Genomic DNA, 21,652 nt, shown 5'->3' with positions numbered 1-21,652 from the left:
GGATCTTCTGGCCCCCAGAACTATAAATACGCGGCTCACATTGATGGAAGGCTCCCTTCTCTCCTTCCCCAGTGACCAGAGCCCACAGTCCGTTTATGCCTGGTCCAAGCTGCAGGTTTAGAAGTCAGGAGACTGTGGGAGCTCTCGTTGCTCTTTGCTTGTAAGTTACCCCTCCCTATAAACTCTATTTTATACTTGTACCTTGGTGGGTTGATGGAGTATGTCCATCACCCCTTAGCCTGCAAGAAGTTAGCACAGCCTGGCACATATTAAATGGCTAATAGATGTTTTGGTGATGTCGTTGATGAGGAGGAGGATGACGACGATGGTGTTGTCGCTGTTGGAACTCTGGGGACTAACATCTCAGTTCTGAGCTAGGGGATCAAGCTGCCATCTATAAGACGTATGAGATTTAAACATACTCGGAAAACTTAAGCATATTCAGCTATGCCAGATGTGGAGGTGAAATTAAAAATTATTTTTTCTGAAAAAACACATCATCAGTATTGGTCTTTGTAAAGTGAAAATGGCACCCTATGTGTTTATTAAAACTATATTGGACCAGAAATGAGGAGACTATGTTCTAGCTTCAGATCTTTTTATATCTGAATTTCCCATTAGAATGTACATGCCTTGAGGTTAAGGATTATGCTGTTTAAGGTTTATACCTGAGAAAGTTCACGACATAGTGCAAGCATTTATAATACAGTGAATAAACGGATAAAGAGATGAATCTTTACATGACCAACCTCTACCCAGGATGATCCTCCCATTCTTGGAAGTCTTTGCTTCCTAGAGCTGGTAGACCACAAAATCAACAGTTGGACTACAGAATATACTGTGTTATTTTTCAGTTCTTTGATCTATGTAATTATCTCATTTCTCTAAATTTTAAAACCCTCAAGCTTAACTGAACTCCATTTTCCAAATCAGACAGTACACAACAAGTAGTTTATTTCATTTTTGAAAGCATTGATTGAGTGCTAGGAGCCAGGCAACATGCTAGATTCTGGAGATGCGTCCAACAAGGCACAGATACGATGCCTGCCTTCAAGAAATTCCCAGTGCAGTGAGGAAGATGAGTCTGGAGCCAGGATTTGAAATACTGGGGATAAAGATGAGCCCAGTGTTCTGAGTGGACATGGAGGAGGGAAACACACATCAGACTGCAAGTTTCATAGCGCTGCTGTCAAGACTGGATGATATAATAAATATAAAGCACGTGGGGTCTGCTCCACAAATGTTAATTCATATAACCTTCCCCTCCTTTTCACCAATCCTTGCTGCGAAGGACTCTATTGCTAGAACATAAGCTGTTTTCTTTAGAGATGCTGACTTTAAGAGTCATCCATTTTGGAATCAATGATATCATTATTCCTTAAGAAGTGGTTCCATCGTGTTTTTCTTCATCCATATGTTAGCATCATCTCTTGGGCTATACAAGAAGCCCTTCAAGAACTGGTTTTTGGTGTCACTGACTCTTTCCTCATCAAATCCTCAATCACAGAATCCCATATTCCATCAGGTTAGGAATCCTCATTCTCATTTCACCAAAGAAGGGAATGAGGCCAGAACAAGTTGAGTGACTTGCTCAAGGTCATATGGCTTGGTCCCGCCCTCAGCAGCTGGCATAGAGGGACCACACTGTGGACATTTAGCAGTTATTGACTAAAGCTAGGAGGGACATGATCAAAAACTCGGGAAGCATTTAAAAAAAGAGGTGAGGAGAAAAGGATGCAAAAGGAAAGATTAGATCAAACTATTTCTTGTCTTAGGAATTCCAGGATTTTGTCTGACCGGAAGAGATGGGAGAAAATCCTTTCTTTCTTCTCACTTCCTTGACCACCATAGACAACTGTCTTAGCTGTGCCCCCAGCCCCTCAGATTGTGGTGTAGTGTTAACTCAGTAACCAAATACATTGACACTGGATATGTCTATCTGGAATCTGCTAACAGCCTCTCCTCAAAGAAAGCTGTGCACATCCTGTTAGCAACACCAACCACAGTGGAGCAAGGGGCTCCTGTGTTCTATTCTGAACTTCCACCCTCTTGTGTCATTTAGCATCTAATGAGAAACAACTGTGGAAAACAAAGTGGTCCTTTCATGGGGACAGGTCCTTACGAAAGATGCAAAAGCAAATGCTTCAGTGGTCCTCTGGTGGCAACATCGCACCAGAGGGGATGATGTTTATTTGGAGAAAAGAAACTTCGGATGCGATTATCAGATCTGCATAAGGAAAGAGAAAAAAAAAAACAAAAAACCCCAAAAGCAGCAGCGGCCAGTGACACATTCATACATTCATTCATTAATATGAATGACCATTAAATCTAGTCACAATAGGAGGGTGTGGCAATTTCCAGTTAGCATCTAAAGTCAGTTTTCTCCAAGATGTGTCGGCTACAATGTTCTCCGATTTTTTTCCTTTGGAAATCCATATTTTTCATTTATTTGTTAAGAACTATTTGATTATTAAGAATATTAGATTTTTGTCTTAATAGTACAAATACTTTTCTAAACTTTGTTTATTGTGTCTTCCAAAGTCACACTTGTGATTTTACTCCCCGTTGGTGTTATATAAAGACTACCTTTCATGAAAATAGTCTCCTATTTTGGTACACTTTAGTTACTTTGACATTCCAATTTTTAATTCTTCTTGAATTTACTTTGGCTTAATGTCTGTATTCATGAGTGAAGCTGTTATAAGTATGCAAATGGATGTAGCATCTTGGTAAATAAAAATGGAAGCATTTCTAGAACATTTTATTATTTGCAAACATCTGCACCTATTATCTTTTAATCCTCACAACAGTTTGAGACTTAGATCAGGATCCTCATTTGTAGAAGAAAAAATTAGACTCATAATGATAAAAAACACTAATTTCTACTTCCAGCCATGAGGGAGTAACAGGATATAGACTCAGCCTCCTGCTGTAAGCAATTAGAAGATAAAATGTTGGAAGTGATTATTTTCGGAATTTTTAGGAATATTTAGGAATCACAGGAAACAACGGAGATGGTCCCTGTGACCACAAGGACGTTCTATCTGGAAGCCTTTCCAGACGGACTTCCAGTGACCAGCTGTCCCAGTTTGCCCGGGACTGTCCTGGTCTTGGCAGTTGAAAGTCCCTCTGACCCAGGCAACCTGGAACCAACCGTTGGTCACCCCTAAAAAGGAACTCAAACTCAAATAATGACATCACTAAGTCAAGAATCCAGAGGTGAGAGTTCAGGGAGACCCAGAAGGCTGGGATTTGTGGAGCCCAGTAACTGTGAGGTGGGAACTATGCAGAGAACGTTCCAGAATTCGGCAGCGAACCCCCTGGAGTCTTTGATGGATTCCAGTCTCTGACTGTGTGTGGATTTGTTCACTTTTCTGCCATCCAGCGTGGAGAGGCGTCTATGTGAACACACAGAAGTCAGTAGAGACCACACACAGTCCACGCCCTGGAAGTGAGGCTAACATAGTCATACGGCCCTAAGTCACCCTCAAAAGCTGAGAAACAAGCCTCAGAAGGGTGAAGAAAGCATCCGGGAACCACGAGACCCCTGCTCTACCTTCTAGAAGTCTGTGCACTTCCTGAAGGCGCACGCGCACCCCGGGGTAAGGTCTTGAACCTGTCTGTGCCCCACGGCCATCCCACGTAACTTTCTCACATCGTTGGTCTTCTCTGCCCCTTGGCAAGGCTCTTCGTCCTCTCTGGGGAATGCAACTCCTCAGTTCAGATCCCATCCGAATGCTGAGATGTGTCCCCAGGAGCTCTCGGCTACTTTAGTCTTCCTTTCTCGGTAACTTCCACCCCTTTCTGATCATCATATACCAATTTGATGGTACTGATTCCCTTGTTCTTCTCTACAGTTTTGCCCTTAATTATGCATCTCTAAAAATAGGTGGTTTAATTTTCATGATTTTGCTTGTTTGGGGTTTTCTTAGAAGCAGAATCATAAAGCATCTATTTTACTGCGTGTGGCTTCTTTCACTCCGTATTGTTTTTTAATTATTCATTCATGTTTTTGCATACAGCTGTAGATGATTGTTTTCATTGTTCTATGGTGTCCTATGGTAGGAATATGCCCCAATTGATTTATCTGTTCTACTAATGATGGGCGTTTTGGTTATTCTGGGTTATTACATACAATGCTTCTATGAGCATCCATAACCACTATGAGTGGTCCATAACCACGCATTTCTGAGGGCATCTTTCTAAGAGTGGGTTATCCCATTTATTCTTTATAACAACCAAATGACCCAGATGCTATTATCTCAAGTTTGCAGATAAGGAGGCAGGGGCACACAGATGTTAAGTTACTCACCCAACTTACAGAATGGGGATTCAAACCTAGTCAGCCTGACTCCGGGAACCCCACTCTCAACTGTTGCTCTGCAGCATCCCCCATGTTCCATGTCTACCGCTCACTAGACTGAGTCTCAGGAGAGCGTGATTGTATTCAAGGAATCTTTTTATTTCCGGCACTAGCACAGGCCAGACACACAGTGTGATACTTAACAGACACTGAATGAGTGACTGCTGTTTCATATACATTATAAGAAAATGCATTCAAAGGCTTTTTTTTCTTGTCCTTTGGCCTTAACGAAAAGGCACATAATTTTTATTGGAATAAAAAAAATTCAGAACTAAATATTTGCTATTTGAAAACTTCGAACAACAAACATGTCATGTTTTTACAACTTATTACCAGATGCTGTGGTCCAGGCTACCTTATCACTAGAAAAAAAGAGAACATTTTAAAATACAAGGAAAACACTTAAGAGATGAAAGAACTCTTACAACTTACACAATCACTAGCCAAGGAATGCTGGAGCCTTAAAGTTCACATCTGAATTCTCCAAGGATCTGACCCAAAGTGAAGATCTCTAAAACTGATTATGTACTCTCAGTTCTTCTAATTGATTGTAAATTCCTTGAACGCAAGACCCAAGCATTATTCTATTTGTTGCATTGTACCTAATACGTAGCAGATGCTCAATTAATAAGTGAATCTCATTTCCAGCGCAGGACTATGTTGTTGCATTGGTCTCCTTGGAGAACCTGGCCCATAATATCAACTTGATTTTTTTTTGAGGAAGAATAGCCCTTAGCTAACATCTGCCGCCAATCCTCCTCTTTTTGCTGAGGAAGATTGGCTCGGAGGTAACATCTGTGTCCATCTTCCTCTATTTTATATGTGGGACGCCTGCCACAGCATGGCTTGATGAGCAGGAGGTAGGTCTGTGCCTGTGATCCAAACTGTGAACCCCAGGTCGCCAAAGAGGAGCACGTGAACTTAACTGCTAAGCCACTGGGCCAGGCCCAGTGTCAACTTAATTTTGAATAGCACTTTAGATTTTGTTCCAAGTGTGTGCACATTCATCTTGTGGAGGTTTCCAATCTCAGATCTGTCCTCCAAAAGTGAATTACTTAATTTCTTTGAGCCTTAGTCTGCCCATCTATAAAATGGTGTCTAACAATGCCTGAGTCATAGTGAAACTGTAGGGCTCAAGTGAGGTAATTTATGCAAGTTCTTAGAGTCCGGCACACCCCAGGTGTGAAGTCATCAGAGCAATCTAACTCCTGTTCCACAGGGGAAGAAACGGGAGAGGGTAATTTACCTGACTCAGGTCAGACAGTTAGGAGCAGGACAAGGCTGAAGGTTAGCCCTTCTGATATGAAGCCTCTTCTTTCTCCTGGATTGGAATGGGGATAGCAATCTGCAGCTGCGCCAGGGACCCCTGCCCCAAACCAAGAACACGCAAACACATATGCATCCTTACATCGTACAATAACATTATGATGATTTTTATTATGACCTCATATTAACATTATGAGGATTTTTTTTTTTTAAAGATTGGCACCTGAGCTAACAACTATTGCCAATCTTCTTTTTTTTTTCCCTGTTTTTTTCTCCCCAAATCCCCCCAGTACATAGTTGTATATTGTAGTTCTGGATCCTTCTAGTTGTGGCATGTGGGATGCCGCCTCAACATGGCCTAATGAGCGGTGCCATGTCCGAACCCTGGGCTGCCGAAGCAGAGCACGTGAACTTAACCACTCGGCCACGGGGCCGGCCCCCATTATGAGGATTTTTGACTTTAACAATTATAGTAAGCCTTCAGTTGAGTAAGAATGAATTATGATTTTTTTTTTTTTTTGGTGAGGAAGATTCACCCTGAGCTAACATACATTACCAATTCTCCTCTTTTTTTTTGTTTTTTTTGCTTGAGGAAGATTGTCCCTGAGCTAACATCTGTGCCAGTCCTCCTCTACTTTGTATGTGGGACAGTGCCATAGCATGGCTGATGAGTGGAGTAGGTCTGCACCCAGGATCTGAACCTGAGAACCAGGGCTGCCAAAGCAGAGCGTAAGAACTTTAATCACTCGGCCACAGGGGCGGCTCCCTCTGATGTGTTTTAACTACTGTCAAAATAGATCAAAGTTTGACTGCCAAAAAAATGACAAAAAATGTCCTAGGTAGATGTCTCACATTTATCACCGAATGTGGTTCCCCGGTGGTTGTCCCCACATTAAGGACTTGCCGGGTTGGAGCATGGAAGAGGTGTTGGACTGGTGGCTCGGAATCTGGCTGTAGACATTTTCTTTAGCCGTCATCACCTTGAAAATGTTTGAATTTCTTGCCAGCATTGAACAATTAGGAGATTTCACATGGAAATCTGGATTTCTGGCTCCCCTTGGAGAATGAGAAGATCAGGCAACAACTGGCCCGTGGTCTGTCTGACAGCCCACTGGAGGCCAAGCCCCTTCTCGGGCAGGTGTCCCCACCAGCTTCGCACAGTGGCCACCAGTTCTCCACACTCATTCACATTTCCTGGCTGATCCTTAGAGGCTTTTGAGTTCTCAATCGCACTTTCAGGCCAGTAATAAGGGCTGGGATCTTGTACAGGGATCTGAAAAGCCACATAAACATCAATCCTGTTTTAGTTACAGCGCGAACGCCCATCGTGCACACACCAGCGCCTGTTTTCCTTCTGTGCGTGGTCTACCTCCCTGCTAGGCGGCTTCTCCCCTTCGAGGAGCAGCCCACACAGTGCTGTTCTTTTTCCTAATGAACTCAGAGCAGTGCATCCGCGGAGTGGGTATGAAACATTTTTGTTGCATGAATTAATGTTTCCTTAGGTTTTGCATAAGAATGATTAGCTTCACCATATGCTTAAGTGTCTCATAAAATGTTTTCATTTTAGTTCATTCGTAAGGATTATTGGGATGGCAGAGATCAGCCCATTTACATGTTAACGATGCCCTGTTTCAAGTGGGTCAGTTGACGGGTGGCACGTATCACAAATGTCTATATTTAGACAGTGTCAGGACTTAATCATTCCTGCCCACAGAGGAGAGAGAATGGATCATTTTGCTCAAACGCCGGTAGGTGTAAGCATTATTAGTGAGTGGTATGGAACAAAACAGACCCATTCTCACAGTGACGTCACTCCAGCTTCACACCTCAGCTACAGGGACTTATGACAAGAAGTCAGAGGGGATAATATGCAAAGCAGTTTTTTCAAACCATTTGTAGAAAACTAAGGTTTTACCAAGAGTTAAACTATGCAGGAGAGACATTTAGAAATGTCAATGAGCTGAGCATTTTGGGAATCGTAACTTAAATGAACCCCATGCCAATATGAATTTTCATATGGGCTAAAACTCTCATTTCTAAATCGCCTGAATAATGCAAAATTTAGTTTCATTCTCAGAACATGCTCTAATACCACCTGCCGCTTGGAAGATTTTTTCTTCAGGTAACATTGGAGAGACTTTTAGTCAAGATGGCTCTGTAGGTTTAAACCTGGACACGTATGCTCTGTTCTAAACGCAGAACAATGACAGATGAAATAAGAAACTCAGTAAGACACGGCTGAGCTCAGAAAGAAGGTGAACATCCCCACTGACCAGAAAAGGTTCAGAAACACAAGGTGGTGACTGGGGCTGAAGCCACGGCTTGCTGGGCTCTGGAGCAGGACCAGAACAGCTGAAACTGGGAGCTCTGTTCTTGTGGGGCACAGTGCTCCATGAGAGATGGGGCAGTAACTAGGCTCAGAGCTTGAAGCCAGGGGCTGTGGAGGGCCTTCCCCAGCTGTAAAGCAAGGCTCACCCTAGGGCAATGGGCTTGGGAAAGCAGGAGGATGAGGACAAAGCTTAGCCACGGGAAAGTGACACAAGTTGGCCATGGGCTCAGTGACTGGATAAGCAATAGCCTCAGTATCACCAAGGGCTAGGAATGCTCCTCTCCCCAACAATATAAGACCTGGTTCCATTTAGTCGGTCTACGGGATAAATGGAAGCACATGCAGAACCATTAATTCAATAAACAGGAGGGGAAAAGAGAAATAAATAAAAACAAAACTTCCACTTCAAAGTGATCTGGCAAACCCAAATTCCAAAAGCATAAAGATCACCTAATGTGAAGGGAAAAAAGGCAAAAAACTCAAGATGGAAATTCCTTTCAGTTGAGTTCACTGAAGTTTCTGGATAGAATATTAGCATATAAAAATCAATAGAGTTCCCAGTAATAGCAAAGGAAACAAAACAGAATAAAGGTAGTCAAAAATTATAAAATACATAAGGAGTATATTTCACAAAACATGTGTAAGACTTTTACAAAGACTTCACAACTTTATTGAAGGATTTACAAAAGAGATGAATAAATAAAGAATTACACCATCTTCTGGATAGAAAGATTCAACAAGATACAAGAAGTCAATTCTCTGCAAATATTCTCCTAAATTTAATGTAATTCTAATCAATATCCCAACAGTGTTTTCTATAGAATTCAACAAGTTGAGCCTAAAATTAATGGTGAAGAACAAAGACCAAGAAGAGCCAAGATAACTCTGAATAAGATGGGGAGATTTCCCTTTCCAAGTGTCAAAGGTTATTATGAAGCCATAATACTTAGTGTGGTAATGGCATGGGATAGACAAACAGACCAATGCAACTGAATATAGAGCCAGACACAGACCCACACATATATGTAAGCTTGACACAGGTGGAATGACAGGTCAGTGGAAAAAGGATAAATAGGGCAATGTAGCTGCCTCACGCCATCCATCACATGCCGCAGTTTCCACACTCATCAGACTGGCGAGAATTAAAAACACTGCCAAGTATGGGCAAGGTGTGGAGCAGGGAAAAGTCTCATGTGGCAGAAGTGTAAACTGCCACCACCACTTTAAATGACATTGGAAATGCCAACTGCCCAAAAAAGCATTCTAGAGAGACTGGAAAAAGTAAAACTTCACTTTTAAAAGAAAAGAAAGATCATCTTGACGTCTTCGGAGAAGAAAAAGTTTCCTAAACAAGAGAATAAAAGCAAGAATCATAAGGGAAGAGGGTGATAATTGAAGTCCATTAAAATAATAACCTTTCTGAATTACAAAGGACAAAACAAAGTAAAAGGGCAAAAACAAACCGGAGGAAAAAATCTGCAGCACCAACCATTGATATGTGATCAATGTCAAGAAGTTATTTTAAAAATCCTTATAAATCAGAGAAAGAGGGGCGAGAGGGAGGGAGAATAATGACATGCACAGGTTGTGAGCAGGAAATTCACAAAAGAGAAAACATGAGTGGCCGATAAGCATATGAAAAGAGGCTAAACTCTACTAGAGATCAGAGAAATGCAAATCCACACTGCTGTGAGTTGCCATTGCCACACTCAGCAGACTGGCAATAAGGAAAAACTCTGCCAAGTAGATGCAATGTGTGGAGCAAGAGTAACTGGATACTCTGCTGGCAGGGGTGCCAGCTGCTACCACCACTGGCAACATCCAGCAAAACTGAAAAGGGGCACAGTCCATGCCCGGCGATTCCACTTTCCGAGATGCCGTTTAGAGACACTGTTACATGTGTGTGTAAGAGCTATATGGAAAGCTTCACGGCAGCATTCACTGAAGTAGCAGAAAAACTGAGGACTCCAAGGTCCACCAATAGGACAGCGGATAAGTAAATCATGATAGATTCAATGGAATTTATGCAGCAGTGAAAATAAATGAATTGGATACATATATATATATATATATATAAACGAGCATAGATCTCATAAAACATAATATTGAGCAAAAAGAGTAAATTGCAATATGATGCAATTAGCATGCTAGCATTCACTAAAATGTTGCAAACCCACTGAACAGTGGTGTACATTATTATGGTTTTATACCATTATTAGTATACAAATACCATTACTAGTATACTGGGACTACTACTGGTAGTAATAGCATAAAAATCATGCCTAGGAATGGAAAACACCAAAATCGGAACTGTGGTTACCTCTGGGATACGACGGAGAGAACAGAATAGGGAGAAGACAAAGGGGTTTCAACTCCATCTATAAGATTTTATAAAATATATAAATCTGAAGCAAATATGGCAAAACGTGATATTTCTAGAAGCTGGGTGGGTGGTACATAAATATACGTTATATTGAATTTTTTAAAAGCTTCTTGAAACATTTAAAAAATACGAGATATATAAAAATAGCAATACCATCCCAGAGCACATGATTACAAAATAACAGTTACTGCAAAAATTTTAAATGGTATGAACTCGATTTTAATATTGTGATATAAATATACATGGAAATATGAGAAGGTAGTAATTGGACATACGAGATAATGGGACAATTTTATAACTGCTCTTTACTTTCCAAATTTTCTATAATGCACACATATTACTTTAATAACCAGAAAGAACATTTTTAATTTGAACTTCCAACCCACGTCTTAAAGTAATTCAGAAAGGATTCATGTTACGAGCAGTTCCAATTCCGCAAGGCTGGTTGGTTTCCCAGCCTCCAGATGACGGCTGGATTACCCCAGAATATTTTGTCATTATTATTTGCACATTGCATATACAAGTATAATAATAGCTGCCTCTTGTCTCAGGCTAGCTCCCCAGAAAACAGATCCTGGAGATAAGCTTGCCAGCTGAGCTTTATTGGTGGAATCCGACGCTGAGCCTTGAAGTTCAGCGTGGAAGGAGGGAAACTCAGTGCAGAGTAGTGCGTTACAGAGCTGGCCGTGATTTCATGAGAAAGCACAAGGCGTTGTTCAGCCATGTGAGATGTCTCTGGCAGGCTGAACAGACCACCATATGGGGGAAAGTCGATCTGGAGGAGGATGGCAGAGGAATTTTTTTGCTGGCTACATCCTGTCTCTCATTGATCAAAGTTTGCCTATGGGGCATGACCTCCTTGGCACGTCCAGGTTCTGTCACCTGAAGTAGCCACACTCTACGGGCCAGTGCTTCATCTGGGTCCACAATTGGGAGGAATTAAAGCTTTGATGGGTCCAGTGCAATGGGCTCTGAGGGCTGGAGTGCTTGTGGCTGCCACCACGGTGGATGTGAGAGTGTGTGCTGGGGTGGCCCCCTCCCTGGGGGAGGCCAAGACAGCTGGTGGTGTTGGGAGATGAAGTAACAGAAGCAGTGGCTGGGACTGTCCGTAAAGGGGTCGCAGGCCTGGGAGGGAGTGGATGCTAACAAATGTGGCGAGTGCACTAACTGGCGTGCCTCCCATATACACTCACACGCTCCCAGGATGTCCACCTCTCATACGCTGCAAACGAGACGCTCTCACTTTTTTCCCTAAGACGGGAGGTGCAGGTCCAATGCGCCTGCAACCCATATTCTAAAAAAGAGCAGACGTGTTAGCCTGGCCCTGATGTCCACAGTACATCCATTATATTTCCAGCCTTCTGACTCCAGCCTCAATGCTATGAAAAGGATGTTCTGGGATTTCCACCTTGCTCACCACAGGCCAACATCTGGGAACCATCCCAGGTAATCGTTAGATGGGCTCCCAGTTGTCCTTGCACAAATGTTAAATCTCAAGTCACCGGGGAACGCCCAATGTCCTGAATTCCCACCCCGTCTTGGATTCCATCCTGCTCGGTCTAACCCCCTCGTCTACTCCACGTGAGTTCCCCCAGCTCTGCCAGGGGACCTTAGCCACATCCCGTAAGTTCTTTGGGGTGTGGACTGACCTTCCAAGACCAGGGTTTGTAAGCCCTGCCCGGGCTGTGCTGAGACCTGGCTGGTTACCGTGGAAGCAATGATGGGTAGCAGAAGGAGGGGACATATGTCAAGAATAATGTCATTTTGCAGAGCACCTGCATCAGGTGTTGTCCCGCGGTGTTCAGATGAGGGGGCGCTTCTGCCATCTAGGAGGGGTCAGGGCAACGCAAGGCTCATGACTCTTGCCTATGTCCTCACTGGCTTATGCCAGGTTTCAGATGTTCACTTTGATTACCAGGCCCTGACTTTGCAGACAGAAACCTGTCAATGCTGCACATTTCATATCCTTTGCAGCTCTGCCAGCCTTATAATCAGATCCTGGGCCTGATTTTCCAGCGGGTCTTCCCTGCGGCTGCATAAGATGAGAGTATCTTTGAAAGCCGCCTTAGATGCGCCCAAGCTGACAAAGGGCTTTCCAAAGCCTGCCGCTTTCCTTTCTCAAGGCCAGTGCTGCCCAACACAGTACCTCCATCTCGTCTCTATTAATATCCCTGTCTCTCCCCACAGCCTTGCCTTCCACCTGCTGCCCATCCTAATTAACCAGAGGCTAAAGCTTAAGTGATGGTGACGCCATTGCTGCGATTTGTCATCCCTGCTTAGTAAGAGCAATAGGGTCCCTGTTGCTTTCAGAGAGGTGGCAGTCTGACTCCAAAAGCCCTTCAGGAGGGTCTGTTTTCTAGAAAACGTGTGGCACCCATTGTCTTAACTGGGGTTCAGAGATAAGGTCGGAGGCAAAGCTTATATGCTCGTATTTATTTACTTTATTGGAATAAAATACTAGGGCAGCAGGAATAAGGCAACATGGAAACTGAAGCAGGAAATGAGCAAAGGGAAACATGAGGTGTATGTTATAGGGTTGGCCTCCGCATAAGAAAACAGAGGTGGTTTCTCTGCCTGCGAGACATCGCTGGAGCTGGACAGGCCACACAGAGGGAACATCTTCCTGCAAGCTCTCTCAAATCCTTCACTGCTCCAAGCTGGTGCTCTAGAACATTCACACCCTTCTTCCCTATGGGTTGTCACCCAGCCTTTCTGGCCAAGTCTTGATCCAGGAAGTCAGATCCTGCGCCCCATGGTGCGTGTTTCACTTGAATCCAGAAATGGAGGGAGGGGCCCCTGCTCTCAAGGCCTTGACTGGGTCGGGCCTGGGTACCTGAGGTTCCACTGAGGTGGGTGTGATGGCGACTATGGTGGGGGCGGCCAGGAGTCCAATGAGTAAGTGGTCAAGGGCCCTGGAGTCAATGATGTCCAGTCAATCTGGGGCTCCGATTCACAGAATGTGCCAGACTCTTGGCCTAGAATCACACATTTCTAATCCTCCTCTGAAAATGTACGGGCTATTGCCAACTATCTTCTACAGAGAAGAAAACTGAGGTTTTGTGTTCCACACCTGGCAGGCGGTGGAACAATTATTTGAACCCAGGACTGTCTGGAAGGTACCATATGTGTATTCTTTCTCCATGCCAATGCTGACTCTCCATCCAGGTCCCTCTCCCCACAACCTACACCCAACTGTAGCCCATCTACCATCCCAAAAATCTGAAGCAAAGGATGCCAACAACCATCATAGAACCAATTTTGCAGTTGGGTGGGAAGGCACGGGGGTGGTGATCGCGCATTGACCTGACTTCAGAATAACGAAGGCAGAGTTTCCTTTTACATAAGTGCACGTAACAGGGCACTTTGACACCATAAATGAACTACGCCAAATGGGACGTGTCGCATCTCAGTCTCGGGCCACATCATAAAAACCTCTTGATGAAATTATTCCCCAGTACACCTTCAGGGCCCGTCTATTATCTTGATGTAGTATTTTCACCTCACTGATTAAATGTCCGGTGTTCACAGTGGAGTCACCCAAAGTTATGTTCCCATAAACAGCATTTTTTTACGTAGTCTTTGAACCTGCAGTAAACATTATGCTGTCCCACAGACTTGAAATCAACAGTAGCAGCCGGTACAAAGGGGAAGCAGCTTCTAGGGAACTGCAGGTTATAAACAGCCTCACTAGATAGCAGAATAATTAAAAATAGGCTTTTGGGGCCAGCCCGGTTGCACAGTGGTTAAGTTCACACGTTCTGCTTCAGCAGCCTGGGGTTTGCCAGTTTGGATCCTGGGTGTGGACCTATGCCCCACATGGTAAGCCATGCTGTGGTAGGTGTCCCACCTATAAAACATAGGAAGATGGGCACGGATGTTGGCTCAGGGCCAGTCTTCCTCAGCAAAAAGAGGAGGATTGGCAGCAGATGTTAGCTCAGAGCTAATCTTCCTCAAAAAAAAAAAAAAAGGCTTTTGTTGGCAACATGGAGAGAAATGTAGATTTTTTTTTCTTTTGCCTTGATTCTTTCAATTTGGAGATCTGGAAAATTGTTCAGCTTATTTTATTATATATTCAGTCTTCAATTTTCTGTCATCAGAGATCTTCAAGAACAAAGAGAAATTACCAATGTACCAGGTAACCGTACAATAAGTAAAACAAGAGAAAATGGCAAGGCTAGAGGTGATGGTGTGAGGATACACAGGAATGTTTTAATAAAAAGAATAAACACAAACTCCTTGAGTAAAATGTTCCAGAGACAGCAGGTAACTTTTGAAAGGTCACACAGGACCTTGAAAGCCATGGTTATTATAAATCTACAAATATATGCTTTTGTGCATGGCAAGAAAAAATGCCAGAACAAAAGAATCCTAATGCAAACCCTAAAAATAATACTTAATGACTTTCAACACAAAGACACAAACACTACCAGAGAATTTATTTTCACTTTATTAACAATGTGGCTTACAATTTTTTCAAGTAAAAAGGGTCTTTTCATTTAGAATAAAAATTAAAATATAACTCTGATATAGATTTTCATTTATGTACATGAAAACATATATACAGAATACAATCTTACAGCAAACCAACAACATGCCTGTTGTCCTGCAAATCTCAAAAGTAAAAACACCAATTTTTCCCTTTTACGCACCAAAACGTACACAAGATATGAATCAAATTTCAGTACAAACTATTCAAACTGGAATGCAAAACAGTAAAAGGGCTTTCACCATTCACGACTAGGGACAGTGTATGCTTCTAGAATACATGCGAGCTCCCATTTTGAACGACAAATGAGATGATTATTTTTTCTGTCATTTAAGAAATTTTCTGTCCAATTTCCCATCATAAGGTGATTTTCCGCAAACTGTCCCAGAACTTCACTTTTTCTTCAATGTGTCTCTTCGGCCCACAGGAAGCACGGCTTTGCTTGGTTCTGTGACAAGACCTACATACTCACTCGCTGGTACGGAATCCTCGCCATTGAAAACAAAATCAGTGACACGGAAAGTCTATGGTTCAGGAAATTGTGTGAGTTATTACCGTCTAAACCAAAGATGCTTCTAGCCAAAACCCCAGGCGGCACCAGGTGTCAACAATTACAATTGTTAGGTAAGTGGGTCAAAAACAGCCCAATTCGATTTCAGCACCTCGTGTCTGGATAGCTGTAGACCAATTCCGGTGATAAAAGTTATGAAAATCAATCAACTTAAAAATTCAACCAAGTTAAAAGGAGTAAAGTAATTTCCAGAAAACTCTTGAACAGAACAGAACAGTGAATGAAAAAGAGAATCATTAAATCATAACAGTTGCAACTCCAGCCTTGCACCAAAGAGACATGGGGAGTATGTATATCTAACGATTTCTTCCTAAAAACTAGATACCTTAATTTACCATTTTCCCCTTCAAATAACTGCACACTCAACCACAGCTTTCTAAAGACAGAAGAGAGGACCTGGAGCCTCGATTACCATCTTAACCCAGAAGCAACAATGATGCTCAAACCACAATAAAGATTTGAACACTACGGTTCTCTGTTTCAGTTCTATATACAGAAATAAATATAAATGGGTGTTGTACAAAAAAACTATGAAAACCCTTAGTGATTCCAAGACCACGGGAGAACACTCTCAGAAAGGGGCTTTTGGTACAAGACAAAAAGGCAAATCTCAGAATGTGCCTGACACAACACTCAAAATTCCAGAAGAAAAACGAGGAAACTGAGCCCCATCTTCAAAAGGCTGATCAAAACCAACCTTCTACAGATTGCAGCGAGGGTCAGAGCTGGCAGTGTTTAAGGTTTGAGTCATTTTAATTTATCACGGAACAAATCAAAGTGAACACAGGAAATAATCTCTCAAATATGATCAAATAAGGGAAAGCAACCTAAAAGGTGCACAGCTCAAACACTGTGTGTGCAAATCAAACTCTGATCAAATAAACCTAATTTTAAAAGTGATGGATGAGCTCTCCACGCTCTGCAACTGCAGGGTGAAGGAAGCTGGTGTGGTTTTTGAAAAGCAACGATGCTCTTCTGTCATGCCAGTGGTACCCGGGTGCTTTTAGGTTTTCATGTTTATACTGTTGTGGATAGGGCAGTTTCCCAACACAGCACAAATGCAGTCAAGAAGTCAGGGACTGGGGGCCGGCCTGGTGGTGCAGCAGTTAAGTTTGCATGTTCTGCTTCAGCGGCCTGGGGTTCACTGGTTCGGATCCCGGGTATGGGCATGGCACTGCTTGGCACGCCATGCTGTGGTAGGCGTCCCACGTATAAAGTAGAGGAAGATGGGCACGGATGTTAGCTCAGGGCCAGCCTTCCTCAGCAAAAAGAGGAGGATTGGCAGTAGATGTTAGCTCAGGGCTAATCTTCCTCAAAAAAAAAAAAAAGTCAGAGGCTGAAACAAGCCTTTGGGCGCGACCGAGTGATGGACTCCGAGCGTTAAAGATGAGGTGGCATTTCTGCTTTTCAAGTTGCACATACTGTGCAGACTGCAAAGTGCCTGCTTGGCCAGGAGAGGGAAAACCCACTTCCTGCCAGTTCTGGGAGGTAATGAGCGGCATGGTGTATGCAGGACCCAGGTACATAACCCCAAAGTATCATCAGAGAGACTGAGGAGAGGTGTCCAGGGACGGAGAAAGGTTCGGCTCAGGGGCTGTGAATGGACTGGGGGGTCTAACGTGTAAAATCAATTCTTCTTGCAATAAGAGACAAAGACACAGTAACAACACAGGGAGATGCTCCTTGGAAACTGGCCCTATTTCTAAGACAGAAGCTGGTGTGCGGTGAATCCTACAGAGAAATGAAATTCTGTAGCTGAAGTGCTACCAATGTGAAGATGCACACCCACCATCACAGGAACCCCCCAAAAATCCAAGGTCAGGAGCACAATGGCAACACGCAGAGCAAAAGCATCTTCTTGGTCCTAAAATGTTTCCCGGCTCTCAGAAGGGCCGGGACATGGCGCGCAGACATCTTCGTGATGATCACCCCACAGTTGGGCCTTCTTCTGCCTCAGGCCACAGCCATCCTCTCCTTACCACTCAGACACAAAGAGGGGAAGCGGATGGAGTGACTGATCACGCAAACAGAGAGGCTGAAGTTCAACTGTAAGGATGAAGCTGACGAGGAGAGTGCTGGGCATCCGGCCCCATGGGGAGCTTCCCCAGCAAGGGTAGTGGCGGCTTGCTCGGGCCCGCTGGTGGGAGGTCTTCCAGCTCCTCTGGGCGGGCTCCAGAGACCCCCAGATCTGCTTACTCCAAGGTAGCACCTCCTCCTCCGTGTCGTCACTTGAAAGGACACGAGAAGGTGACATTCGTTCTGAAAGTACAAGGATAGGTTGCAGCCACCACATTCCCTCATCCCCACCTCAAATGCAACAGAAACAGCTCAGCTTGCAAAGGCCACTGTGAAGATCATCAATGAGCCAGCGCAGGGAAAATGCCAAAGCTGTTGAAATGGATGCCTTTTCCACTTGTCTGACAGAATTTAACTCCACAAGACTGAGCATTGAAGGCCAAAAGCATGTGGCTGAGAAGGCAGGGTGGGAACTCGAGAGGAGGTCGAACCTGGAGCTTAGAAGAGAGAAATCTGACAGTGAGTCGGCATGAATGGCCACGGACACTTCCATCGGGACGAGGGCGCCTGCTTGCACAGTTTAGGACACTGGTCCTTCCATCAGAGGCCCCCAGGCAAAGGGATTTGCCAAACTTTTCAAACTTAACTACAGAATCGGCTGCAGGGGAGACGAACAAGCCTCAACCACAAAATACTTGTTTTCCATTTCCCTCTGTGACAGTCACAGAACGGTCATACAAGTTAGCACCAGTAATCAAACTTTCCAAAACCTGACGGATAATCATGTCTTCAAAGGTAGCAGAAACATGAGCAGCCCACCACAGGATGTTACTGGAATTGTTGAGACTCTAATCAAAGAGAAGAGATCAAGGTAATTAGGGGGAAAAAGTAACAGAAGGGTGCGTGGCCTCCGCTGCCTGTGTCCACCCCTGGACTGTGTGAAGGATGGGTTTCCTTGCATAAGTTTGAAAAGGCATTTGGGCAACAATCACAACAGAACAGAGGAGTCCATTTGGGTTTGAAGAATACACTGGATCACTCATGGGCTTACAAACAACAAAGTGCCTGGGAGAAAAGGCCAGCCCACTCTGAGAGCCACAGATCTCTGTGCAAAGGACTTAACCAATTTAATGAAAAATGCCCGAGAAAGGTCATAAGCAACCTCAGAGCCAGACCGAGCGGCAGGAATCCCAGAGTTAAAAGCTTTGGGGACACACTTCTTTTTCATTTATTTTCTTTCTCTCATCCTGGCCACTCTGGACTCCTCTCTCACATCATGAGGAGCTGGAGACAACGAGGGGCCTGTGTGAAGCCCTGCACTTGTAAGTGTCTGACCTGTTGCTGTGCAGGAATGAGGTCCAGAGGAAGTCAAGGTCCCCCCGGATCACAGAGTTAGAGATGAGCCACACCAGGATAAGAACCGGGGCTGACTCCAGGTCCAGTGCTCGCTACGATGCCTCCCACTGGGAACACTGGCCTCGTCATCGGCACAGTAAATGGGTGTGCCAGGGCTGCACTGAGCGACAGTGGCGTCCAAGGGAATCTCTTTGGGGAACCTGCTGCCACCACCCTTCTAAGGGGATGTCGCTGGTTTTTGAAAAGCTCTCACATCTCTTCCCACTCTTGCTCTCTGAAATTAAGCTTTGTCTTCAATATACTCAACATTTCCCAAGAGACTCAAGGAGTCATTCCCTGATCTGGTTACAGTTGACTCAGAACATTAGAGAGATCTGAGGTTCTATGAAAGACTGCAAATAGAGCTCCACTCTAGGGACTTTCTAGATATCCATCACGCAAGAAAAACCATCTCAAGGCAATGACACGCCACCTGCCTTCGCTCCCACTCCTTCCTAAAAGGCACCTCTGACAGGATGCAGGGTTAGCCCGTCTTGTTATCACTAAATCCTGAAACATCGCCTACAGGTGTGTTCGAGAAATGAGTTGCTACCAAGATCAAACTGCGGTGACAGCCACCACCACAGCCACATGTGTATCGATATGGAAAGAGGCATCTGTAAATGCGCCCGAGAATGATTATAGCAAAATCTACCAGCCAGGCACCTCCTCGGTCATATTCAAAAAGCCACCAACTGTGCCTTAGTTTTCAAAGAAACGTGAGCCTCAGTTTAGGAAATCTTGTTTAGAGGAAGCTGCCTGGTTTGGGGTGGGAGAAAGGCGAGATGAGGATATACAAAGATGCTCTCCCACGTCCCGCAGGGGCCAAGATAGAACTTTAATTTACATGTTCCAGGAGCCACTGTTGTGGTTGGTGATACTTGAGTGTGCTTTAAAGACACGGAAATATCAGTCAGGCTAAGTGGGTGAAGAGTTCCTTCGTGCTTCTTGCGTCCTGGTGATACTTCGTTTATGTACCATCTCATGTAGCCCAGAAAAATAAAAGCTTCAGTCCCAAAAACCTTCCCAGGACACTTGCATCACCAAGATACCGGTCCGCTTCCAGAGAAGGCGGAGTCAGTTGGCATACTGGGCGTAGAAAGCCACTTTAACTCTCTCGATCTGATGGCATAACTTGATGGCGGGTCCCAGCTTCAGTTCCATGCACTCCTGCACCGTAGGAAGAGTCAGCAACAGGAGTGCCTGACCATCGATGTCCTGCCAGGAAAGAAAACCATGTTAGAGCCAGGACCATGCGCCAGGGGAATGCATCTGTCAGAGCAGAGTTCATCCTGGGGGCCAAGGGCGCGAGAGGCGCTCTCATGTCCTCCGATTCTGGAGGGAGGTGGCAGAGGTTCCAACTTGGTTTGATGACTCTCTAATCTTTAGGTTAACAAAATCTCTGCTAAGAAAATTTTGGCTACTCTGAAATTCACATGTCCAGGGTGGTGGGGAGGAAGAGCTGGAACAGGTTAGCCGCTGCCCAAATTCTTCCTTCCTCTTGCTGGGAGAGCGCCCCCAGCCCCCAGGGCCAGTCCTTCCAATGATCTGCTGTGACTTAATTTGAGCACTAAAAACCCCTCTCCACTGAAAGAAAAAGCTCCCTCTCTTCCTCGGCAAGGCCTGACATTTCCCCATCAGAATGGGTGAGAAGATGCTAGGGATATGCCAACTACACAGAAGAGGGGAGGAAAACAGGTATGTAGACACAAGCACATACACCCACAGTTACATTCCTACGTCACCCAGAATGAGGTGTATGAGGTCTCCTTCCCTGTTCTGTCTTATTTAGCCCTTCTGCATCCTTACACAGGGGCCCATGCAATGAAGATATTCATTAAATGATGGTTAAGTTGCATTCCCTGCAGGAGGAAGAGCACAAAGGCTCCCTGCAAAGCTCTAAGATCACCCCATTGGACATCTTTGCCTCGTCAGCTTCCTTCCTGTAACAGTCACCTTTATTTAAGTGGCTATCGTTTGAACAGGTTCCTGAGTTTAACTGTAATCCCTTCTTCCTATTCACCAAGACAGCCTGCGTATTCCAGAGGAAGCAACTGAGGCTCCAGGAGACCCCAGGCGGAAGGGAATGACACACATCAGTGGAAGGATGAGATTGTAACCTGAACTCAGCACACCAGAATTTCTGCCACTGGGAGAAATCGTGTACCCAGGGCTGCCATGAGCCACAAAGACTTCACAGTCACGCAACTGCACACGAGCGTGCATCTCGGATATCATCTAGCAATACATTTCACATAGGTAGCTTATTTTCTTAAAATAATGGTTTATTTAGCTGTCTTGAAAATATCAAAGGCAAAAAACCAAAATGGGTACAAATGTCAGCCGTGGGAAGACTCATAAGACTCGTGTTAGGAGGAAGCATAATTTATTGTACGATCAATTTCAAAAGCCATCTTGATGTGCTAATAGTCCCTAATAAGTACAGCAGCCGTAAAAAACTAAGCATTCACTTCAATACTGTCAATGCAAGTGCAATTTATTATTTTTAAATTACACACGAGCACCAGCTATGATGCACGCATTGTAAGCCACGCCTCAACCAAGACTCTGACTTGACCACATCAACCATAAAGTCAACAGATCAGTCTAAATACACACTGAAAGTAGGAGATAAACTCATAAAACTGTCAACGAGTTCTTCATGTCAGATTTATATCACTTTTTTCCTTTTTCTATAGTGTGTTCACATCTTCTTTTACTTTCTTTTCAGATGCTAGCTCTACGGTGCTTGTAGTGAGGGGGAATTTGAAGTACTGAGAAACGGTGTTTTGCTCAAGGTCATGACACAACCAACGGTGCCCCTGACCTGGGACCTGTCAGCC

At 44.2% G+C, this 21,652-nt stretch overlaps 1 protein-coding gene across 8 annotated transcripts in view; it reads right to left on the bottom strand.

Moving 5' to 3' along the window:
• Positions 1–14,770: 14,770 nt before the first annotated feature.
• SFMBT2 (Scm like with four mbt domains 2) overlaps positions 14,771–21,652 on the bottom strand; it is a 244,299-nt gene continuing 237,417 nt past the window's right edge. For all 8 annotated transcript variants that reach the window (XM_014841320.3, XM_014841318.3, XM_014841322.3 and 5 more), the window contains one exon: positions 14,771–20,027. In XM_014841320.3, the coding sequence (XP_014696806.1) occupies positions 19,887–20,027 (141 nt within the window). In that variant the 3' untranslated portion in view covers positions 14,771–19,886. The remainder of the gene's footprint in view (positions 20,028–21,652) is intronic.

Source organism: Equus asinus, chromosome 29 (genome assembly GCF_041296235.1).
Source record: "Equus asinus isolate D_3611 breed Donkey chromosome 29, EquAss-T2T_v2, whole genome shotgun sequence".
In the NCBI taxonomy this organism is placed as follows: Eukaryota; Metazoa; Chordata; class Mammalia; order Perissodactyla; family Equidae; genus Equus; species Equus asinus.
Note: the sequence above shows the minus strand (reverse complement) of the source record. Positions and strands in the feature narration are given on the sequence as shown.